This window comes from Rhinopithecus bieti, unplaced genomic scaffold (assembly GCF_001698545.2).
Source record: "Rhinopithecus bieti isolate Rb0 unplaced genomic scaffold, ASM169854v2 scaffold_22165, whole genome shotgun sequence".
Taxonomy (NCBI): domain Eukaryota; kingdom Metazoa; phylum Chordata; class Mammalia; order Primates; family Cercopithecidae; genus Rhinopithecus; species Rhinopithecus bieti.
In genome coordinates, this window is record NW_016810977.1 from 1,290,602 (window position 1) to 1,314,416 (window position 23,815).

Genomic DNA, 23,815 nt, shown 5'->3' on the forward strand with positions numbered 1-23,815 from the left:
ACCAATGAAAAAACCACATGATTATCTCAGTAGATGCAGAAAAGGCCTTCGATAAAATTGAACACCCCTTCATGCTAAAAACTCTCAATAAACTAGGTATTGATGGAACGTATCTCAAAATAATAAGAGCTATTTATGACAAATCCACAGCCAATATCATACTGAATAGGCAACAGCCAGAAGCATTCCTTTTGAAAACTGGCACAAGACGAGGATGCTCTCTCTCACCACTCCTATTCAACATAGTATTGGAAGTTCTGGCCAGGGCAATCAGGCAAGAGAAAGAAATAAACGTATTCAACTAGGAAAAAAGGAAGTCAAATTATCTCTTTTTGCAGATGACATGATCGTATATTTAGAAAACCCCATCATCTCAGTCCAAAAACTCCTAAAGCTGATGAGCAACTTCAGCAAAGTCTCATGATACAAAATCAATGTGCAAAAATCACAAGCATTCTTATACACCAATAACAGATAAACAGAGAGCCAAATCATGAGTGAACTCCCATTCACAATTGCTACAAAGAGAATAAAATACCTAGAAATACAACTTACAAGGGATGTGAAGGACCTCTTCAAGGAGAACTACAAACCACTGCTCAAGGGAATAACAGAGGACACAAATAAATGGAAGAACATTCCATGCTCATGGATAGGAAGAATCAATATCATAAAAATGGCTATACTGTCCAAAGTAATTTATAGATTCAACGCTATTCCCATCAAGCTACCATTGACTTCCTTCAAATAATTAGAAAAAAAACTACTTTAAATTTCTTTAAATATGGAACCAAAAAAGAACCCATATAGCCAAGACAATCCTAAGCAAAAAGAACAAAGCTGGAGGCATCATGTTACCTGACTTCAAACTAAACTGCAAGGCTACAGTAACCAAAACAGCATGGTACTGGTACCAAAACAGACATATAGACCAAGGGAACAGAACAGAAGCCTCAGAAATAACACCACACATCTACAACCATCTGATTTTTGACAAACCCAACAAAACAAGCAATGGGGAAAGGATTCCCTATTTATTAAAAAATGATGTTGGGAAAACTGGCTAGCCACATGCAGAAAACTGAAACTGGACTCCTTCCTTACACCTTATACAAAAATTAACTCACAATGGATTAAAAATCTAAACATAAGACCTAAAACCATTAAAAACCCTAGAAGATAACCTAGGCAATACCATTCAGGACATAGGAATGGGCAAAGACTTAATGACTAAAACACCAAAAGCAATTGCAACAAAAGCCAAAACAGTGTGGCAATTCCTCAAGGAGCTAGAACTAGAAATACCACTTGACCCAACAATCCCATTACTGGGTATATACCCAAAGGATTATAAATCAATCTACTATAAAGACACATGCACACATATGTTTATTGCAGTACTGTTCACAAAAGGAAAGACTTGGAACCAACCCAAATGCCCACCAATGTTATACTGGATAAAGGAAATGTAGCACATATACACCATGGAATACTATGCAGCCATAAAAAAGAAGGAGTCCATGTCCTTTGCAGTGACATGGATGCAGCTGGAAACCATCATTCTCAGCAAGCTAGCACAGGAACAGAAAACCAAATACCACATGTTCTCACTGATAAGTGGGAATTAAACAATGAGAACATACGGGCACAGGGAGGGGAACATCACACACTGGGGCCTGTCAGGGATGTGGCTAAAGGGTAGGGATAGCAATAAGAGAAATACCTAATGTAGATGACGGGTTGCTGGGTGCAGCAAACCACCATGGCACATGTATACCTATGTAACAAACCTGCACGTTCTGCACATGTATGCCAGAACTTAAAGTATAATTAAAAAAAAAAAAATCCAAACCTCCTAAAGCCTTTAAAAAAAAAAAGAAGATAAAAAACGTGCACAAATACAAATCAAAAATAAAGTAAAATTTAGTGAGTGAATACATTTCACTACTGCCTCCAAAATAAATGGTCTGCAGTCTAATTTGATCTGTCATCTGTAATTAAACTGAAAACTAACCAAAGAAGAAGTTCGGAAACCTACGTCATGAAAATATTTAATATAATCATGCTTCTAAAACTCAAATATATTGTTAAAATGTTATAATCTTGCATACAGCTTAAGGTAATTGAATAAGAATCCTTAAGAATTGGTTAAAGTGTTCATTTAAAATCTCAAAATATATTCCATATATACCTATATACCTAGTAAGAAGGTTATGATTTGATGATAAATATATACTAGACATATCGAAAAGAAGGTCTTTTTGTTTTGGGGATTTTTTCTGTAAATTTCCACCCCTCAAATGTACTGTACAGATATAATTGGGTACACTGTATAGTATGGATTACTTTAAAATGTCAGTAGTAGAAGAACAAATTAGCCTACCATTGTCAAGATAACTGCACCACAATTCTACAGTTCCAAATGCTACCTTGAAATTATCTAAAGAAGCATATCAATTATGCAACCACTTATTCTTTGTTTTTTAACGGTCTATTATCTATCAAACCTCCACAGTTTTGCAGTATTCTTACTCTGATTGTCACCCCTTTCCTTTCCACAATTCCTCACTCCTGTTGCAGAATAACAGTATTAACAGTGACAACAAAATATTGAAGGAAGGGGTTCAATGGAAGTGGAATATTATTGCATTATTTAAGGGGGTATTCGTTCTGAGATCTTTCTCTGAAAAAATATGATGAAATCATAAAGAAGATTAGGAAACCTTGGGCAACTGCTTGGCAATGTCTCCTCCCACGAAGACGGCTTCTAAATAAATCCACAGGTTTTGCACTGTCATCCAGCTCTCGATGATGTCTGTTGAGTTGGAAAGGTACTGCACCCATTTTTGAATCTGGGCTTTGAATGGCATATTGTACCTAAAATAAGAAATAGGTTTAGGATTTGGTTTTGGTTTTTGTTGTGCTGTTGTTTTCAAACTAAAAGGTTTTTTAAAGTCTTAATTTTTAACCTCTTTCTTTACAACCTTAATTATGTTGCTGGCTTTTAAAGTGATGCAACCAAGTGATTAATTCATCCCCATTTATTGTGCATTGTTAGTCTAGCTTTTTCCCGTTTGATCCAGAGTGTAGAGAAGGGTGGGAGATTTATAATCTAAGGAGTAGGTCAGGCATTAGACTTGATTCCACCAAGCTTCCAGGGTAATATAATTACCCTCAGTGCTGCTAAGGCTATGAGAATCGTATTTGCTCTACTGAGCTTCTGTGTCTATTTCATAGAGTCTCTGGTTTTTCATATAATATGGAGCCTTTATAGAATCATCAGTGGGGACCAGACAACTAATTCAATCTTCAAATATGATAACATCTGGACTCTCTCATTAACCTCCCCTTTTCTGAGTCTCTTCCTAACTTCCCACGTACCTGTGTCCAACCCACTCATGTTTGATATACATGTGTGCAAGGTTACTGCCTCTTCCCTAGTTAATCTGTCTTCCCCTTTTCCTCTTTAAGACAGACTGCCTGCACATAGCCTCCCAATGTCCTTTTCTCCTTCTGCTTTTCCATGTGGGCTCATAACTACCCAGCTAAATTACTGAATTTCCCGGCTTCCCTTTGCAGTAATGTGCAGTCAGAAGACTAAGTTCCACATCGACAGTGCTTAATTTAGCTGAACACTGGAATGATCTCATAGCTGAACACTGGAATCATCTCGCCAGCATTAAAAATTACTGACGCCTGCCTGGGTCCTACCTACAGAGACTCTGATTCAATGAGTCTGGGAAATGGCCCTGGCATTGGGAATTTTTTTAAGTTCCTTCGGTGTATCTGGCGTGTTGCATTTCTACATGAAATGTTGAGTAGTGGCACTGGATGTAATGGGTAGCATGGGGAATAAGGTCACACCTGGGAAAGACAGATGAGTGAGCCAGACCAAACTTGGCTCCCTGATGATGTAGTGAAGTCCCCATTCTAACCTGAACCATCTACGTTAAGAATTCTTTCACACGTAAGCAATATAAGCATCAGTTAGCCATATGTTAGCCATTTTGTATGTGGTGTTTCTGTTATTTACAGACAAACTTAATCCTAAATGATTGTACAGCCTATCTTTATGTTTCTTCTTCTCTTTCTTATCCCTTCATGGCTCTCTCTAGCCCTACATAATATGGACTTGAAGTCGTATTATTGCATAGAAGTTTAATTTCCATATTCTTAATTGTTAACCAAATTGTTTTAATATTCCACGTATCTTTCTGAATATTTGTGTGCTCTTCACTAGAATACAGGTCCATAGAAACAGAGATCTTTCCTTTATTTGTTGTTCTATCCACAGCACCTAGAAGAGTACATCACTCACATAGTAAAGGTTCAATAAATATATATTGAAAAAATATTCCTCCCAATAACTCTATCTGTAGATTAGATGCCATTGATAAGAAAAGTTTCCCCAGCCCAACCAGATAATTTTTACTTAATTTATATTTATATGTGTATCTTTTCTGTCTCCCTAGGGTATATTATTGTCTGTCTATCCTTTATTCTGGTTTGGTATGAATAGTAACCAAGTTCATTAAAACTCACCAAATCCTGAGAAGTCCAAACTCAAGATCACTAATGGTCTAACTTTATATCCCCATATTACTTTAGTGTAACAAGTAAACTGAAATAAGAGAAATTTTTTGAAATAGCATGAAGTACACGGTATTTCCAACGTTAAAAGTATTGATACACAAATATACAGAAAATTGGGTGATATTTTAAAGCGAGAATAGAACAACAAATTCATATCTCAATGGTATCCACATTCTGCACAATTACCGTATATTTGAGAAGATTCTGGGGAACAAAAACATTATTTCAGAAAGAGCAAATGGAAGCAATGAAACAAGGAAATGTAAATTCATGACTGTATGGTTTGTATGTCCACAATGTGAGGGGTGGCCACTACGCATTCATTATACACATGTAACAAAAGTTCACATGTGGATGGATGTGGTGGCTCATGCCTGTAACCCCAGCACTTTGGGAGGCCAAGGCGGGCAGATCACCTGAGACCAGGAGTTTGAGACCAGCCTGGCCAACATGGTGAAACCCTGTCTCTACTAAAAATGCAAAAATTAGCCAGGCATGGTGGCTGTTGCCTGTAATCCCAGTACTCGAGAAGCTGAGGCAGAATCACTTGAACCCGGGAGGCTGAGGTTGCAGTAAGCTGAGATCGCGGCATTGCACTCTCGCCTGGGTGACAGAGCAAGACTCCGTCTCAAAAAAAAAAAAAAAAATTCACATGTACCCCATAAATTTGTACAAATATAAAAAATAAAGTATGTAAACAACTAAGAGTTTCTAGTCCACAGATATTGGCAAAAAAGGTTTTTCGAGTAAAATGATTATTCTGGAATTCAAAATAATGTTCCTTCTGGATTCTACAGCCTGTAGAGCTGTGAGCTGTGCCGTCAGACTTGTCAGTAGCAAAGCTGAAATGTTCCCAAGATCCGAGTGGCTAATGAAAACGTTGCATTATTTTGTCCAGTGGATGGTCTCAGACATATCTCGCAAATAGAGGATAATGAAATAAAACCAGAGTTACACATGCTGGAACAAGTGACTGAGGCCAAAATGAAACCAAGAATAATTGAAATATAATCTCTTGATTATTTATATATAAGTGGGTGCCTGAATAAAAACATGTTTTGGATATAAAAATTAATTAATTAATCGATTTAATTAAAACAAGTATTTTCAACATTGAGTAGACTGTATGAAGGCTATTATGGTAATGGATTTTTCATTAATTTGAAATGTTTGCTATTATGGCTCTCAAATCTAAGGGAAAAGATCGATGTTTTTCCCACCTGTTGCTCAGTAGGGAACCCAGCAACATCAAGCTGTCTTCCATGTTGGCGATGATTTCTGAGGTACTGTCTCCTCGCAAGAGGAGCTCTCCACGGGTTTTAAAGCTGCCGAAGGTGAAGGTTTTATTGTCCCATTCATTAATCACTTGCTTCAGCTTCTGCTCAATGTCTCTCTCTTTCACCGCACTGATACAGATGTCCTATCAAAATGGCAAGCTCTCGTGTTATTGCATGAAAGTCACATGTCCTTCCTTAACAGTCCAGGTGAAAGACCCTATCTTCACTATTTGTTTCATACATACATCTGTAAACTTTTGTATTTCCAGACCTAAAATGCAATATAATAAATAGAATGTGTATATGCAGATACTGATGCATGAGGAGAGATGGAGATAAAGATATGACTGAAAAACAGAACTTTAATTTATAAAATTTCCCAGCAAACCTGTCCAGGAAGAAAGATGACAGAAAATATATGGAAATCACTTTTAAATTTTGGAACTTTAATCACTGACTCAAAATTCAATGTATTTCTGATTTACCTCTAAAGTCAAATGAATGCAGCATGTGAATGAACACAGGTAGCAGAAACCTGATTTCTCCCATGGCTCTGGTCACTTTCCCAGTCTCCTCTGCAGCCTCACCCTTCTCCTAGACCATTAGTCAAGCCCTTCCTTTACCCTCATTTCTTCCCACACTATGTTCCCCTCTGTGTGAGCTCATTTACACCTATGAATTCAATCACTTTCATATCTCCAGGCAAGACCCACATCCATTTGCCTACTGAACTTCCCTGCTGAGATGTTTCAAGGAAACCCCAAACACAATCTGTGAAATATCAGACTCATGTCCCTCATCAAGCCCATGATCTTTGCACCTTGTCACCCAATCTGACCCCCTTCCCATGTTCCCCATCTCCATGGTCAGCACCTTCATCCACTTAGTTCTCTCAGCAAAAAAATCTAGAGTTCATCTTTAGCCCTCCCCTTCCTTCTCCTACCATGTTCCCTTCATCACCAAATTCTCCTCAAATATCCGTTGATCCTTTCTCTCCTTTCCAGCTTTACTACTTCCCCTCTCATCTAACAGCCATTATGTCTTGCCTGAGCTACTCTTAGAAACTCTCAGTTGGTTTTTCCATCATTCTTCCCTTGTCCTCCTTCAATTCTTTCTCCAAAGATCACTACCAGAGTGATCCTTACAAACAGCCAACCTAATCATGTCAGCCCCTGCTGAAAACACATCTCCCAGATGGTGCCCATTGCTCAATAACATCAGGTAGGCCCACTCCACCTCCCTGGCCTCTGCTATCTCCTCTCTGCCCTGCCTCTGCACCCCCGCCACATGAGCCTTCTTCTGGTTCCTCAAACACACTTCAGATGCTCCATGCATAATGCACGATCTGGCTGGAATGGCCTTCTTTGCACTTTCCAAGCCCCTCACCCCAATCACACAACCATACTCCCTTCACCCAGCCAGTCCTATACATGCATCCCAGCCCTCCCTAGCTTTATCACCCCCAGATGAGCCAAACTCATCTATCATAGGCTTTCATAGAACAGCATACATTTTATTCAATGGTATTTGCCACAGCTTATAAATATGCCTTTATTTGTATAATTATTTAATAATCTGCGAATGCAGGACTGCATTATCATATCCTGATACCAAACCTGTCCCATCTTAGGCACAATAAACATTTGTTGAAGGAACTAGTGGCTGAATGCCAGGAGAAGAGTTTCAATTGTCTGAGTGTAGTTTACTGATCCAATATTCCATAACATAGAAATGTTATCACATCAATCCCATGAGACCTTGCAATCTTCCACCACAGCATGCTCTCTGTCAACTGTACCTCTATTTCCTCTTTGTATTTCAGAAGAGGCGCCTCCATGATATTTCTTAACTTAAAACTTTCATTCCTCACATCCAGACTGTGTCCGGTGAGGGTGGTTATCCTTTCCCAGTGCCGCTCCATCATGGCTTTACTGGCCATGTGTTCCAGCAGCGGGCAACACTCGCTGAAATCATCAATGATCTTCTTCAGGTCCAAAAAAGCCTGCCAGTCCTTCAAGGCCCGGGGCAGCTTCCGACACCTGTGACGGGAAACCAACATGAAAGGCCACTGAAATATGATCGTAGACAGCACTGGAACAAGACGTTCTGCTAGTATTTCTATCAAAAGCAGTCTCTTTGAATACCTATCCTATTTTTAAAACCCATGACTTGCAGGCTATCTGCTAATATAATGTAAAGATGACTTTTATATTACAGAAAATTGTCCTCCCCGTTAGAAAAGATTTTTTCCAATCCTTCACAACTATTACCTAGTTAGAGGCATTATTTTAGAGGGTAGAGGTGCTGTTCAAGCTAATTCAATTCTACAAACATGTACTGAGAACTTACTAAGCACAAAGCATAGCATAGTGTATCAGGCTGTCAAGTGAAATACACAACAAATAGCTCTCCTTTTTTTTTTCTTTTTTCTTTTCTGAGACGGAGTCTAGCGCTATCTCCAGGGTGGAGTGCAGTGGTGCAATCTTGGCTCACTGCAACCTCCACCTCCCATGTTCAAGTGATTTTCCTGCCTCAGGCTCCCGAGTAGCTGGGATTACAGGTACATGCCACCATGCCCAGCTAATTTTTGTATTTTTAATAGAGATGGGGTTTCACCACGTTGGCCAGGATGGTCTAATCTCCTGACCTCATGATCTGCCCATCTTGGCCTCCAAAAGTGCTGAGATTACAGGCATGAGCCACCACGCCCAGACAGGTCTCCATTTTCTTTGGCTTCAACAGCTACAACAATATAGAAAAATCATGGGCCTCTGCTTTTGTTCCAGATGATAATCTAACATTAACTTCAAATGTTTCCTAAGTGCAATATAAATAAAAATCAGCTCCCACCAAGCTTCAGAAAAGCCCCTAACATAATTCATCCTGATAGATAGAATGTGCTTATCTCATTGTCTGTGCACAGGAGTAATTAATAAATAACATTTGACAAGAGTGATGTCAATGGACAACAATGCAGCAAGATGTGCTTTTGAAGTAGCTGGGGTGAAAAGAGAACTTGGCTGCCTATCAAAGAAGAAAGCATTTGAAGTTCAATTGCTGGGCATGCTACACATTTAATTTCTTACCTGTTCTGGAATTCCAATAGTTCATTGTTGATTTTTTCAATATTCACCTCTGACCAAAGAATATCATAATAGCTATTTACAGTTTCTATGACACTGTTGTACAGAGTGTATATTTTCTGTAGAAGATTTAGTTGCTTCTTTATTTCAAGAAGCTGAGGATACTGTGTAACTGGCAGGCCAAAAAGCTCCTCTCCTCCAGTATATGTGATGTATTTCCGATAGATATTATCAAATTGGTTCTAATAAAAACACAAGTGAAAATTCATCAAAATGATTTATACATGAACAAACATGCAAATGAAAATATAAGACTGGCAAACAAGCAAGCCAGAGATGTATGATATCTGGGCACATGTAAATAGGAATACTAAGTTGGCATAATTAATTCATAGAAACCACTTCTAATTGTAATCATATTTTTAATGCAAGTACATACCATATTCCACAATAGCGCTCTTTATCTTACAAAGAAGAAAATATAAGTGTGTTTAAAACACAACAAGGTTTCATTGTTTAGAAAACCATAGAAACTAAAAAGATTACCTGAAACATAACAAGCCTGTCACTGGCTTCCTGGGGCTTCAAGCCGCTAGCCATTGGACCATTCTGAACAAAAAGTTAAAAAAAAATAGAATGAAGTGTTTGCATATAAATTTCATGAACTCAAAGTATTTAAATATTAAAGTTAGATTTCATCCATGATAGGAAACTTAGTTTTTATTTGTTAGAGAAAAAAAAAGAGCCTTAGAAAGTGATTCATTTGGAAATATTTTTCCAGTCTAAAAAAGGCAAATTAATGCCAGAACTTACCTTAGTCAAGAAACTTTTAAGATTAAAAACATGTATTATTCATTTCTTAGGTAACATAGGCAAACAGGAGTCAATGCCTATTCTATGAAGAAGCACATATAAAGTCGGCTTTTGAGCTAAATGCTGTCATATAACTCATAGATTTTTATCATTCTAATACGCACTTGTAAAGTGGCCCATAATCTTAACATTCCAATCAGAGTTTCCTACATTAGAAAACCTTAAATATGTGGATTTCTGTGCTTCTTCATCCATGGAGTTGGTACATGGGTCCAATCTTCTAACTTTATTAATATTGTGGTTTACTGTGCTACTAGTTAATAGGTACAAATTTTACCCTAAACTCTATATATTTCCCTTCTGTAGCACATTATAATTGGATCTCATTACACAACATATTTACATTAGAAGATTCAGTACTTAAACCCATATGGATAATGAAAATATGGACTCCATGGGGGCGGGGCTCCATCAGTCTTATCCACTACTGTGTAGTCAGCACCAAGGACAGTGCCCAGCACTTGCTGGGTTCTATATTCTTTGTGGAACCAAGGAACACTGTGGAAAGGAGCACAATTATAACTACATCTGAATAGTACTTTTCTACACAAATTTAGAATGCTACCAAACAACTTCAGTAACAGACCAAATTATACAGTGTTCGCACTTTTAAATTTATCATTTTCTGTTGAAATTATTATGTATGAACTCTGATTTGGTTAGGCTTTGTGTCCCCACCCAAATCTCATCTTGAATTGTAATCCCCATAATCTCCATAATCCCCACGTCTCAAGGGAGAGACTAGGTGGAGGTAACTGAATCATAGGAGCAGTTTTTCCCATGCTGTTCTCTTGATAGTGAGTGGGTTCTCATGAGATCCGATGGTTTTATAACGGGCTCCTCCCCCTTCACTCAATATTCTCCGTCCTGTTGTCTTGTGAAGAATGTGCCTTGCTTCCCCTTCACCTTCTGCCATGATTGTAAGTTTCCTGAAGCCTCCTCAGCCATGCAAAACTGTGAGTCAATTAAACCTCTCCTTTATAAATTACCCAGTCTCAAGCAGTTCTTTACAGCAGTGTGAAAACAGACTAATACAAATTCTAAGGGGAAAGGATTGTGAAAAGAAAATGTTTTTCTCTCATGCAAATAAAATTCCCATTCCCCTGGAATTCCTAGGAAGTTTCATAGAGTTTTACCCATAATTTTTAGACAACTACATTTCGCATGCTCTATTCACTCATCCCCAAAAAATGCACACAGAGAAAGCCAGAGACATACCAAATCATAGTCCAGATAAAACTGGTGACAATCTTGAAGGAATATCTCCACAGCACTAATAAGCTCTTTCTTGAAACTGGGCTGCAGTGACACTAATTCATTCTGGACTTCGCCAGCACGTGTCAGCAGCTTCTCCCAAGCATAGTGCAGTGTATCAACTTTGTCCATCTCTTCCCTTGCTATTAGAAGTCTGTATCGGTTAAGCAGGGCATAAGATTCCTTAAAAAAAAAGAAGAAAAACTTAATTTTGGCCAGTCAGATGCATAAATGTACACACAGTTATTTATTAAACGATAAGAATGGAAAATACCAGAATAATAGTGAAACCACCCTGAGAGGTCTAGTTACTCTACCTTAAACTGCAAGAGGTTAACTGAGCAGCTGAGCCGTTCAGCTTTAGTTTCCTCATCTATAAAATGGGAAAATCTTCTGGCTGCTTCAGAGGATCTTTGAGAGTATTGAAAATGTCATTTTAAATGCTTTTGAAAACAATAAACCATTAGACACATAAAAGATATTTTGACTTAGGTCCCCAAATTGTATTGGATGACTACAAAATTATATCAAGTAAATGAAAAACAAAATAATTTAACTTCTAATATTGGAATAACAAAATAAATCAGGGTTTTAACTCTGTCTTATTTCACATGATTGATAAGAGGTTCCAATAGTAAGACACAAGGGAGGGTTCTGGAATCAGAGCCTTCAGCATGTAAAATCCTGGACGGCTTTCTTCGCTAAAAGATTAAAATGAGGCTAAGGTTGGTTTTCAGAAGAAAGAATTTTCTCTAAATACCCCTAGTCTCTTCTTCCACCATTACTCCTCCCCATAGAGGTGGAAGGAGTGCCTGATTGTCAATTTGAGGCAAAAAGAATTGTTGATTTGAGCAAGCATAGCCCAGTGCCTTTCTCTTTCTTCCCTCCCTCTCCGTGGAGGCATGCCTGTGGTCCGCACCTCAGTTCCATAAACTGGATCAGGGCAATACAAAGACCTACAGCTTTCCAACACTGTCTCTGATGGATGAGGATGTATAATAATCATGGAATTTAGTATTCACTATCTTATAATGTGTGTGTGTTTGGGGGTATGGAAGGGAGGGGAATAACTGGAGTAATACACTAAATTATGTCTTCCAAATAACTTCCATCAGGAATAAAGGTGATGTTTTGATCTTGTCTACTTGATTCTACTTCTATTCTTAATTCCCAGGTGGGAGAAAACAGGATTGTCAGTTACTGTACCTCCTCTTCATACTCAAGGGTCTCGCCTGATCCTGCACAAAGAAAGGTCTCTGTACCTTGATGTTTCAATCCAAGGAGAGCAGGATGGACCATGTGATCCCCCTGGCCCAGCACAGGAGAAGTGAAAACATGTAGTAGTATGCACAATTTTCAGGGTAATGTGAAATTTTTCAAAATTCAAACAGGGATGCAGAAAATGGGAGACTAGAGTCTGACCTGGACCATCAGAGTATAAGTACAGACATTCCAATTATGGTGTGATGAAAAGATGATGCTCTTACAACTGGAGTTTTTTTAATTCTACAATTATACTAGTCTCATTTAAAAATAACAAATATAGTGACCCATTTCTGATAAGACATTTTCATCTGGAGGTTAACACCACCCCCCAACCCCACAGAGCCACCATGGCTGAGAAGTTCTTTTCCTTAATGTCTCTAATCTTGGGTCTTTGCCAACAATCACAAGTGGCAAATACGATTTAAAGACATGCACCATCAATTCTCATTATGAAGAGTTATTAATGATATTAATAATTCACACTCTTATGTCATCTCTAATAATATAAGTATTACAAGATGAATAAAAATTGGACTTCAAAATTGCACACACATACACAGACATGAAAAGAAGATGGAAAGAAACATACCAACACCTTGGTATGTACTTGATTGATAAGATTATGGTAATTTTGAAATTTTATTTTACACTTTTGTGTTTTCTGATTTTTCTGCAATGCTATTTTTTAATTAGGGAAAAAATAGTTTTTTTTTTTTTAAAAAAGGGCTGTTGCTAAGAGTGATTTTGCTGGTGGCTTAACATGAGATTTCTAAGGAGACTCCTTAGAAAGAGATGATGTTTACTCAAGTGAATCTATTTAAGGATGTCTGCTTGTAAAGCAATTAACTGTCTTTTTTGCCACTGCTTAAATTACACTATGTATGTTGATAATATTATAATTAATAAGTCAATAAAAGCAGACTTCATTGCAAAAAGAAGACATTTTCATCTGGAAAAGATAGTATGATATGGTATACAAATAAAAGTGATGTGCAACACTGATCAAATTATGCAACTTCTTTGACCCTCAGTGTCCTTATGTGAGTAGGAGCAATAGTAAGTCTGAAATGAGTTAATGCATACATGGACATTGTTAGTGCCCTATCCAGGTCCTGATTACCAGCTGGTATTCCCATCCCCGACTACTGAGAATGCTGGCTATCAGGACTGCAGCTCTCTACTTCCCTGGAAGATTTTCCTCAGCTGAATGTAAGCCTTCTCATGGGGAGGTTATAGCCAATTTCCCACTGACTTAGGAGTAGAAAGGGTAGTCTCCTTTGCATGAAGGAGGGCCCAACTCAATAGATGTTGTAGAGCGCCCATGGGATCATTCTGAAGTTAGTCCATAGCTGATTGGCTTCCTTTCCTGATTCCCTCGCTCCCCTTCTTTAGTGAACACTCATCAATAAATCACTTGCACAGAAATCTTTATCTCAGGCTCTGCTTTGAAGGACCTTAGGCGACACGTGAAGGTGAGAACTGGCCCATGGAAGGCATGCTATAGGGGTTTGGTATCAACAACAATATTGAAAGTATTGTCTCGGTTTAGCAACCATTTAGTAACTTCACTCCAGACCCAGTCAATATTTCAGCTAATAGCATCAAACATGTAGAAATATTTCCATAATGAACAAATGATCATTAGTTACCTCAATAGGTCCTACTTGAAAGTCAATGGAGATTTGCTGCTGCCTTATTTCTTTCAGTGCTGCCATTGCAATCCGAATATCGTCTAGGTCCTTAATTGGACGATTTAGTTTCTTATTGAATTCTTCAATAAGCATAAAAATGTTTTCCATCTCACTCCGGTACTTTTTGTTACAGTGGCGTCCAATGACAACCATCCAGGCCTTTGTCTCAGCAGTCAGGGCAAACTTCAAGTCAGCTGTAAAAACCCAAATGTCTACAGTTCAGTTTTAAAAACTCGAACCAGTACGAAAAGTCAAAATGTCACTGTTCTCCAGTAGTAAATACATTACAGCGTATAGCCCTCTAGCCCATAAAAAAAATTGAACTAGAAAAAAATCATAATTTTTCCTAGTCATTATATATTCATTCATTTTATAAAGTTTGTTTTTACAACAATTCAATACACATGTCAAAATGCTTTTTTTAAAAAAAGCACATATCAGAACCCTTTGGGATAATCCTCAAATGTTTGTTATTGTTACTTATTAAATAAAGGGTAAATTCTAATTCAAAACATAATACACATCTTTCTCTGACTTAGCCTTTTTTTTCAAGGTTTAGTAGCAAAGTGTTCAAAATAGTCCAGAATCAATAATTATGCAGAAGGAAATTTTTTAAAAATCTACAAATTGGTCTTAAAGCTTGAGGCCCATAAAGTCAGTCTTTAAGACAGGTAGAACTCTCTGGAATACTAACCTAGGTAAAGGGACAGAACAATGCTGGTTAATTGATATAACTATATAAAAGAAAATGAACCAACCTGTGTACAGAGCAATGGGACCCACACAGATACATTCAGGCTCAGCATTAATTTCCTGCTCTAGGTTTTGGAAATAGAGGATCTGGGACTCAAATTCAGAGAGCAAGGGGCTCTGTGTAATAAATGTCTTAATGGCTTCTTCTTTCCCCTTTTGCCAAATGTGATTGTAGCGTTTGAAGCAATCCATGGATGTAATAACTTCCTGAATGCAAATAACAACAGATTTATGTTAAGAAGGAAGAATCTGGAATGGCACGATGATATAAGTGAATATTTGCCAACTGCTGGTGGTTCCTATGGATTTATTAAAATGTTGAGTGAACTGTGTGATTATCTGGAAATGCCAAAGAACTGAACTGGGACTATATACAAGAGTGTGGACAGTGGCCCAGGGCTAGTAACAGTTTCACTGTTATCATCCCTAGTCAACTGGGAGAGGAGCAGTTTCTAAAAACTAGAAGAGAGTCCTTGAAGATGCTGTGGACAGGGCCCTCTTGCTTGGAGCTGGGCCTTAGGTCAAAAACCACAGCTCAAGGTCCCACTACAGGGAGGGTGCCATGGAACACATCCTCTGAGGTCATTCTCCTCTGTCCCCGCTCCCCTCAGATCGCCTCAAAGCTTCTTCATTGACTGAACCCACTGGAAGCCTCAATGGGAATCTACTGACATGTTGCCTAAGGTCAGATAGGTGGAGGGGGTGGAGATTAGATCTTAGGGGCATGAAGGACAAACAGAACATAGCCAACATCACTCCAATGAGAGATTGCCTGGAATCACATAAAATGTATAAATTCATATAACAAGAATTGACATATGAACAATACTGCATCTTACCAACCAGGAACACAGTGCATATTTCCATATCTTGTCATCTTTTTCAAACATTTCTTATTAAGTTTTAGGGTAATCTTCATAGAGACCCCAGATACTTCTTATTACACATGTTTCTAGGTATTTTCCAACGATGTTGTCATTGTAAACAAGATCTTTTCCACTATTATTATAACTGGCTATGAATGGCATATACATTTTTAAAAATGTATTTGTAAATGAACAGTCTAGTTTGCTAACCAAGTATGCATCTGTAAAGATGAAATGACTCTCTGGCAATCGATAAATAGGGGATAGTGTTGATCTAATGCAGAAGTCATGTTTTCAAATGCTATTTTCCCCAGCAAAACAAATGCTACTGCTTTGTACCAGCTAAAGCAGCCAGCCACAGAGGAGTACAGCCCTGTGTGCCACGCCCCCTCCATCACTTCTTCCTTTTGGACTGATTTTGCTACCACTTGTCTTAAGAATATCTTTGCATATTGTTTTCATTCATAAGTTAGTGCTTAAAAAATGTTTTCTCAAAGACATAGCAGAATGATAGATAATAGAGACTCAAAAGAGTCAGATTTCTCATCAGCTTCAGAAGGGAGGGTGATGAGAAATTCTCTAATAGATACAATGTACATTATTTGGTTGATGGATACCCTAAAATCCCAGACTTGGCCACTATGCAATCTATGCATGTAACACAATTGCACATGTATCCCATAAACGTGTACAAATAAAAATAGATAAATAAATAAATACCAATCAAAGCAGAAAGAACAACAAGAAAGAAAGAAAGAAAGAATGAATGAATGCCGAGTTTGGCCTGTTTTTTGTAGAGTTTATCTTTGCTTCTACGCTCCACAACCTCAACTGTTCCTTTTCCCACTTCTACCAAGCTTCTTTCATTTTTTATAGTAAAGTTCTGTAATTACTATAGCGTTATTAAATGTGTGAATATTTTACTATGATTGCTACTGTTAACATTTTACTATGATTATTATTGTTTTTATTACTACACTGGTTACAAATTGCATAGATTTTGTGTCTGCCTCAATCTTGTTTTTCTCATAATCCCTATTATTTAATATTAAATATGCAACTTCTCAAAACAGGATGATTTTCAGGAACATGTTTATTGTATTCTATGAAAAAATCATATAATTATCTTTCCATTGATGACTAACTTAACTCTTGTTGGGCCACAATTTCTTTTTCAGATTAGCCTCTTAGATTTACTTGGTAGACAACTGTATCATCTACAAATAATTAAAATTCTGTCTTTTCTTTTTTATTTAATTTTTTTGTTGTTGTTTATTTTTGTAGAGACAAGATCTCAGTGTGTTACCCAAGCTGGTCTCAAACTCCCAGCTTCAAGTGATCCTCTCATCTTGGCCTTCTAAAGTGCTGAGATTACAAACATGAGCCACTGTGCCTAGCCAAAAAATTTGTCTCTTTGTTTCTAATTCCTTTGTGAATCAAGTTTTTCCACTGCCTTATATTATAATTTCAGAGTCACATCTGCATGAAAAATAAATTTAACTGATAAAGAATAACAAATGCAATTATTTGAAATAATTAAGCATTACAGGATTCTAAATGGTCTGATTATTTTAAGTAAATTGCACCAATCTGCACCAAACCAAGAAGCAGTTCCACTCCAACTCCCTCAGAGCCCCAGGTTTAATGGATGTTGATACTTCCCATCCATTAAAATGCAGAAAGCTAAACCTATCACTGCCTGTCCCAACCACAAATGATTCGTTTGCATGAACTGAAGTGTTGACATGCAGACCAAGAATGCATTGCAACAGCATGTAGACATAATTACATATGTATGATGGTTTGAAGAATTAATTACAGATTATTGAAGATTCCCAGAAATGGATAGAAGTTCCAGAATCTGGAGCTCTCTCAACACCCAAGCTTATAATATTCAGAATATACCCTAACTAAATATGTTGGAGGGTATTCTTTTATATTAAAGTGTTTGTCTTTATTAAATTGGAAGTTTTTCACATGGAGGTAACCTAGACCCTGAAAGGAAAATGACCTCAGTAGGAAAATTAGATGAACTACACATGTAGAGTTGTTCTGATTATGTAACCAAGGTTATTTTGATTGTTTGGTCCAGCTCAACTTTTTGTTTGTTTGTTTGTTTGTTTTGAGATGGAGTCCCATTCTGTCACCCAGGCTAGAGTGCAGTGGTACCATCTCAGCTCACTGCAACCTCTGCCTTCTGGGTTCAAGCAATTCTTATGCCTCAGCCTCATGAGTAGCTGGGATTACAGATATCCACCATGAAGACCTGGCTAATTTTTGTGTTTTCAGTAGAGACAGAGTTTTGCCATGTTGGCCAGGCTGGTCTCAAACTCCCGGCCTCAAGTGATCCCCAAACTTGGCCTCTCAAAGTGCTGAGATTATAGGCATGGGCCACCACACCCAGCCTCAGCTCATCTTTTCAAGCCAGGTTGTGTTATAAGTTGATGACCAACCTAAGGGCATGATAAAGGCAGGTTGGGTTTACATTCTAATCCACTCAGCTATAGCAACAGGAAAGGGGCAGGGATCATAGGATTTTCTGTGGTTGAGGCAGAATCATTCAGAAAGGTCTATGGCTGTGAAGGGCTGGCTATAGCTAATACTATGACTAAGAGTACATATATTCTCCCAGAAACAATTTGGCTATCCTATAAATCTGGAGTAAGTTCTTCAAGTTGTTATAAACGCCAACCTTTTCTACTATTTTAAGAAAACAAGTATCTGAGCATTTCCTTCATATAATGTAAAAGCAAATGCAATAAAAGTGACACAGAGGCGGGGCGCAGTGGCTCATGCCTGTAATCCCAGTACTTTGGGAGGCCAAGGCAAGCGGATCACCTGAGGTCAGGAGTTCGAGACCAGCTTGACCAACTTGGCAAAACCCTGTCTCTACTAAAAATACAAAATTAGTAGAGTGTGGTGGCACATGCCTCTAATCCCAGCTACTCAGGAGGCTGAGACAGGAGAATCACTTGAATCTGGGATGCGGAGGTTGCAGTGAGCCAAGACTGTACCATTGCACTCCAGCCTAGGCAACAAGAGTGAAACTTCTTCTCAAAAAAAGACACAGAGATAAGTATTTTGTTGCCAGCACTGTGTATTAATTTTATCTATGATTTCTTACTCTTAGATTTTCATAATAGCGGTTGATCATACTAGAGAAACTAGTGGATCTTATTGCTGATTTATTTTATTTCATTTTCTAGGAATACTGAGACACGTGAAAATATTTCTGAATATTTATTGTTATCATGGAATACTTTGCTTATCATTCAGTATAGAGCCTAATAATCTAAGTACTAGATAAATATTTATTGAGTTATATGAATACTGTCCCTAGGGGAAAATTAAATACAGGACCTTCGATACATTAAGAAAGGAAAAGTAAAAGTGAATAAATGCAAAAGATTTTCAGTTCCCTTGGGAACACATTAAAACTAAACTTAATAATATTTCCTCACATTGTTATAGCAATGGTAGCTTTTCAGAGTGCTTTCAAATGAATGTAACTCATTGTATCAAAACTGAGGAATAGAAAAATGCACTTACTGAACAACAACTATTCCTTACACACTGGGAAACATTATTAACAAGTCAACAAGTCTTACTGGCCATGTGAATTAGAAGAGTTTTTTTTTTTTTTAAATAAAAGATGACTTCAGGGTTTTAAATCCTTTTGTCTGTAAAATAGATTTGTGTGAACAAAAAAGGGGAAGTTGAGAGGAGATTATGTTGAAAGAAAAAATTGCCTTGAATGTACATTCATTTCCAGTTCAAGTTTGTGTTGATAGTACTAATATCTTCTTTATTCTCAGTTTCATCTAATTTCTATGTGGCAATATAAATAAAATTTTATCTGGTATTTTATAACATTTGCCTGACTACTCAAATATGAAAAAATGACTACAAACCTTATTCTGTTTAAAATATGTTAGTATCATTGGTTCTTCGAAGGTGAATTATAACAACAGTCTGACTTGTAGTTTGGAACATTTTAGATTTTTTTTAAGTTAGATTCATTTGTATTAAAAGAAGATATTAAAGGCATTAAACAAAACACAGTATGAGAGTAGGAATAATTTTCTTTCACCTTGCAATCTAGAATGAGATCTTCAGTTAGATAAACATTTGCTGAGCACACACAAGATGCCATTAGCTGCCCCCAGAAAGTACAGTGGGTGAGACCCAGGCTACATACAGAACTACTTTGTGATGATCACCTTCACACAAGTGCATGTTGCAAAGTAAAAGGTCCAGCTGCCAGACCCTCTTGACATACCTTTTTGGTGGAGTTGATAATTGTGCTAAGCACAGAAACTAATTTTACAATCTCTTTGTTTTCAGAAACATTCTTATAATAGTTCTTGGTTTGCACGGGAATGGGTAAATTTACAGATGCTATCTCCAAGGTATCTAAAAAGAAAAAAAGAAGAGAAAACTTTACACTACTAGCACAAGATGTACTTTTAGAAGATGAGGATATTTCTGTAATAGTAAAGCAAGGACTTCTGAAAATCTTCTCCTTTATAAAAGCAATGAAAATAATGGAAAGAATTGTCAATGTCAACTTTTCAGGACTCTGTAAATTAATCAAAGCTTGCAATAATTCAGAAAGTGTTTATTCAAGAACAATGCTGAATCTTGGTAACAACAGCAAGTTTTGTAGTGTTTTGACTTGCTCTAGTCCCACTGCTGCTCTCTGGCTGTAGGGTAGCCGGGTAGCCTTGAAAAACAGCCGTCTTACAACCATTACTGGAGGGGAATAAAAGCCAGCAGTCCCTGGAAGGGCCAACCTAGGCTTGGAGCTCCTTAGGGAGCTCCATAGAATTCTCACTCTTTGAGCTGTCTGGGAGCTCCCTGGAAAAGCCTTGTTCAAATAGTTTATTTTTATTTGACCTGATTCAGAACTCTCTGAGAAAAAAAGTCCTATCCCCAGGGCATTTGTTAAAAGACTATCAGCAACAATTGCTTAACTTCACAGCTGCCTGAGCCAATGATATTAGTTGGGGGCAAATAAGAGATTGGCCAAAGAAGTTAAAAATCTGGGGAATGAGAAGAATGAAGTCAGTAACATGGCTGAATAAGAAGGTCCTGGCTCTACTTCCACCCATGGACACACCCAATACACATCTATTCTCAGATCAGTTCCATCTGAGAGAAAGTCAGAGACCTATGGAGAGACCCCTACTTATGTTATAACCAAAAACACATCCACATCAAATGGGCAGGAAAAGTGGAGACACACTTGGACACAGATCCTGCCCTGGGCACTGAACCAGAGAATTGGGAAAGGAATCTGCAACACACAGCTTCTCTCTGTGGAAACGAGACTTTGGACCTCACATGTATCACCATAACTCTTAAGGTTCCCCATGGCTCTTAATTTGCCAGCTCTGAGAGTGGAGTGGATTAGACACACAAGAGTCTCCCTAGACCACAAGAAAAAAGTGAGGGCTTCACAAGGCATGAAGCACTTACAGAGGCTTCATTCCGTGGAAGTTGTGCAGAAATGGGGCTTTAAAACCATGGGCCCTTGTTTCTCCCTCACATCAAGTGCTCCAACATTTACAGCTTCTACCCAAGGGACTACATTCTAAAACTCCCATCTCTGGGAGCAGATGGGACTGGCATTTGTGTCTCTCTAGACCACAGGAAGAAGCGGCCATTTAATATGAGCACATAAGCACTTCAACAGGCTTTGTCCCCCAGGAGCAGTGCAGAGAAGGGGCTTAAAAAACACAGGTTTCTGCTTCTGTCCAGAAGGGGTTAATGCTAGGCACTAGTGCCCCAACTTCTGCAGCCACCTCCCAAAGGACTCAATCCTAAACCTCTTAGCTACTTGAAGAAAGGGCATTAGGCATACGTGAATTTTCCTAGATCACAAAACCAAAAGGAAGTTTAAATGGACATGGAAACACTACCAGGTGCTACATCCCCTCAGAACAGTGCAGAAAGGATCAAGAATGTGCAGCTTCCATTTTCTTTCTGGGAAGGGGCTTCTGGCACACCCCCTAGTGGCTACTTGATGGCCTGGCTTCTAAAAAACCATACATCAGAGAGCTAATGAGGCAAACAAACAGGACCCCTCCAGCAGCTGGAGCCAGAGCTCAGCACCTCATGAGTTTTCCCTCTGGCTCACCTAGTGATAAGCCTAGGCCTAGCCATTCTTTCTGGAAGGAGTTATGACATGCACCAAGTGCCATAACTTCTATAGCTCCTACCCAAAGGACTGTCTCTTTAATGATCTAGCTAGCTCTGGAGTCAGTGGGTCTTTGCACTTTTGAGTAGCCATAGACCATGGAAAACAAAGAGGTAGATGTACAACGGGCCAATTTCCATTACTTATCTCCCCAGAATCAGATGATGCAGCCTGAACATGATTGCAGGCATTTGCCACAGATCCTCTCTCTGGCTTAATGCAGAGAACTGAAGATAAATGCCTGTGCTCAGCTTCACGGTGAAGACAGGAAAAATTGGAGCATGCATTCAACACACCAACATTTCCAGCTACATCTAGAGAATCTGGCTCCTACCTTACCAATCTAAGGGGTACTGACAGGACATATCATATCCGAACCTCCAGGGTAGGGGGGACAAAAAACAGAGAAAGCAGTCTGGACAAACACTAAGATTAGAGAGGCATCTTGAAATCTCTGGCTAGTCAAAGTAGTGAGATCCTCCCACATGAGGTCAGTCTGACAAGACTGAAAGAGATAGCTGTCTTTTATAATACACAGAAACCAACACAGAGGGTCAAAGAAAATGAACAAAAACAGGGAAACACAGTTCAAATAAAATAACAAAATAAATCTCCAGAAACTGTTCTGAGTGAAGTGGACATATGTGATTTATCTGACATGGAATTCAAAATGCAGATGCTCCTTGACCTATGATGAGGTTACATCCCAATAAATCCATCATAAGTCAAAAATGCACTTAATACCCTAGTAAGCCTATTATAAAGTTAAAAAATTGTAAGTCAAACTATTCTAAGTACAGATGCTCCTTGACTTACTATAAAGTTACATCCTGATAACCCCATTAAAGTCAAAAAGAATGTGAAGCCAAACCATTGTAAGTCAGGGACCGTCTGTAATATTCATAAAGATCCTCACCAATATCAAGACAGAAATACAAAAACAAACTGAGAACTTCAACGAAGACAGAAAGTTAAAAAAGCACCAAACAGCAAATATAGAACTGAAGAATGCTATAACTGAACACAAAAATTTAATAGTTTCCACAGAAGACTAGATCAAGCAGAAGGAGAAAAAAAATCAGTGAATTCAAAGAGAGGTCACTGAAAAATCATCCAATCTGAGGAGCAAGAAATAAAAGAATGAAAAGAATGAAGATATCTTAACAGACTTATGGGACACCATCAAGAGGAACAACTTATGAATTACTGGCTTGCCAGAAAGAGAAAAGAAAGACAGAGGAAACACACTCAGTGAAATAATGGCAAAAACTTCCAGGCCTGGGGGAGGAAATAGAAAGCCAGCTCCAGGAAGCCCAAAGGACATTAAATAAGATTAATTCAAAAACACTCACACCAAGACAAATTATAATGAAATTGTCAATAGCTAAAGATAAAGAAAGAGTTCATGTTGAAAGTAGCAAGGGAAAAGTGTTTTACTGTATGTAAGAGAACATTCATAAGACTATCAGTAGATTTCTTAGCAGAAGCCTTGCAGGTTAGAAGGGAGTGAAGTGATATATTCAAAATACTGAAATAAAATAACTGCTAAGAATACTATATCCAGCAATAATATCTTTCAAAATCAAAGGGATGGTATAAACTTTCTCATACAAACAAAAGCTGAGAGAGTTTATCACCACAAGACCCACCTTACAGGAAATGCTAAATGGAGATTAAGCTGAAGGAAGAAGATATTTATTAGTAACATGAAAACATATGAAAATATAATACTCACTGATAAAAGTAAGTATATTGGCAAATCCAAAACACTCCAGTACTGTAATGGTGGTGGGTAAATCATTAATATTTCCAGTAAAAAAGTTAAGAGGCAAAACTACTAAAAACAACTAGAGCTACACAAATTTATTAAGGGATACAAATTATAAAAAGATGTAAAGTGTGACATCAAAAAATTTAAAATGTATAAGGTGGGGAGTAAAAGTATATCATTTGTATATGC

The 23,815-nt window shown here is 37.9% G+C and overlaps 1 protein-coding gene across 1 annotated transcript in view; it reads right to left on the minus strand.

Moving 5' to 3' along the window:
- The window catches only part of DNAH5 (dynein axonemal heavy chain 5), a 242,913-nt gene that overhangs the window by 166,994 nt on the left and 52,104 nt on the right, over positions 1 to 23,815 (minus strand). The window contains 9 exon segments of the mRNA XM_017893302.1: positions 2,724 to 2,877; positions 5,814 to 6,013; positions 7,669 to 7,909; positions 8,957 to 9,195; positions 9,500 to 9,562; positions 11,045 to 11,263; positions 13,996 to 14,231; positions 14,796 to 14,997; positions 19,936 to 20,069. Of these exon segments, the coding sequence (XP_017748791.1) occupies positions 2,724 to 2,877; positions 5,814 to 6,013; positions 7,669 to 7,909; positions 8,957 to 9,195; positions 9,500 to 9,562; positions 11,045 to 11,263; positions 13,996 to 14,231; positions 14,796 to 14,997; positions 19,936 to 20,069 (1,688 nt within the window).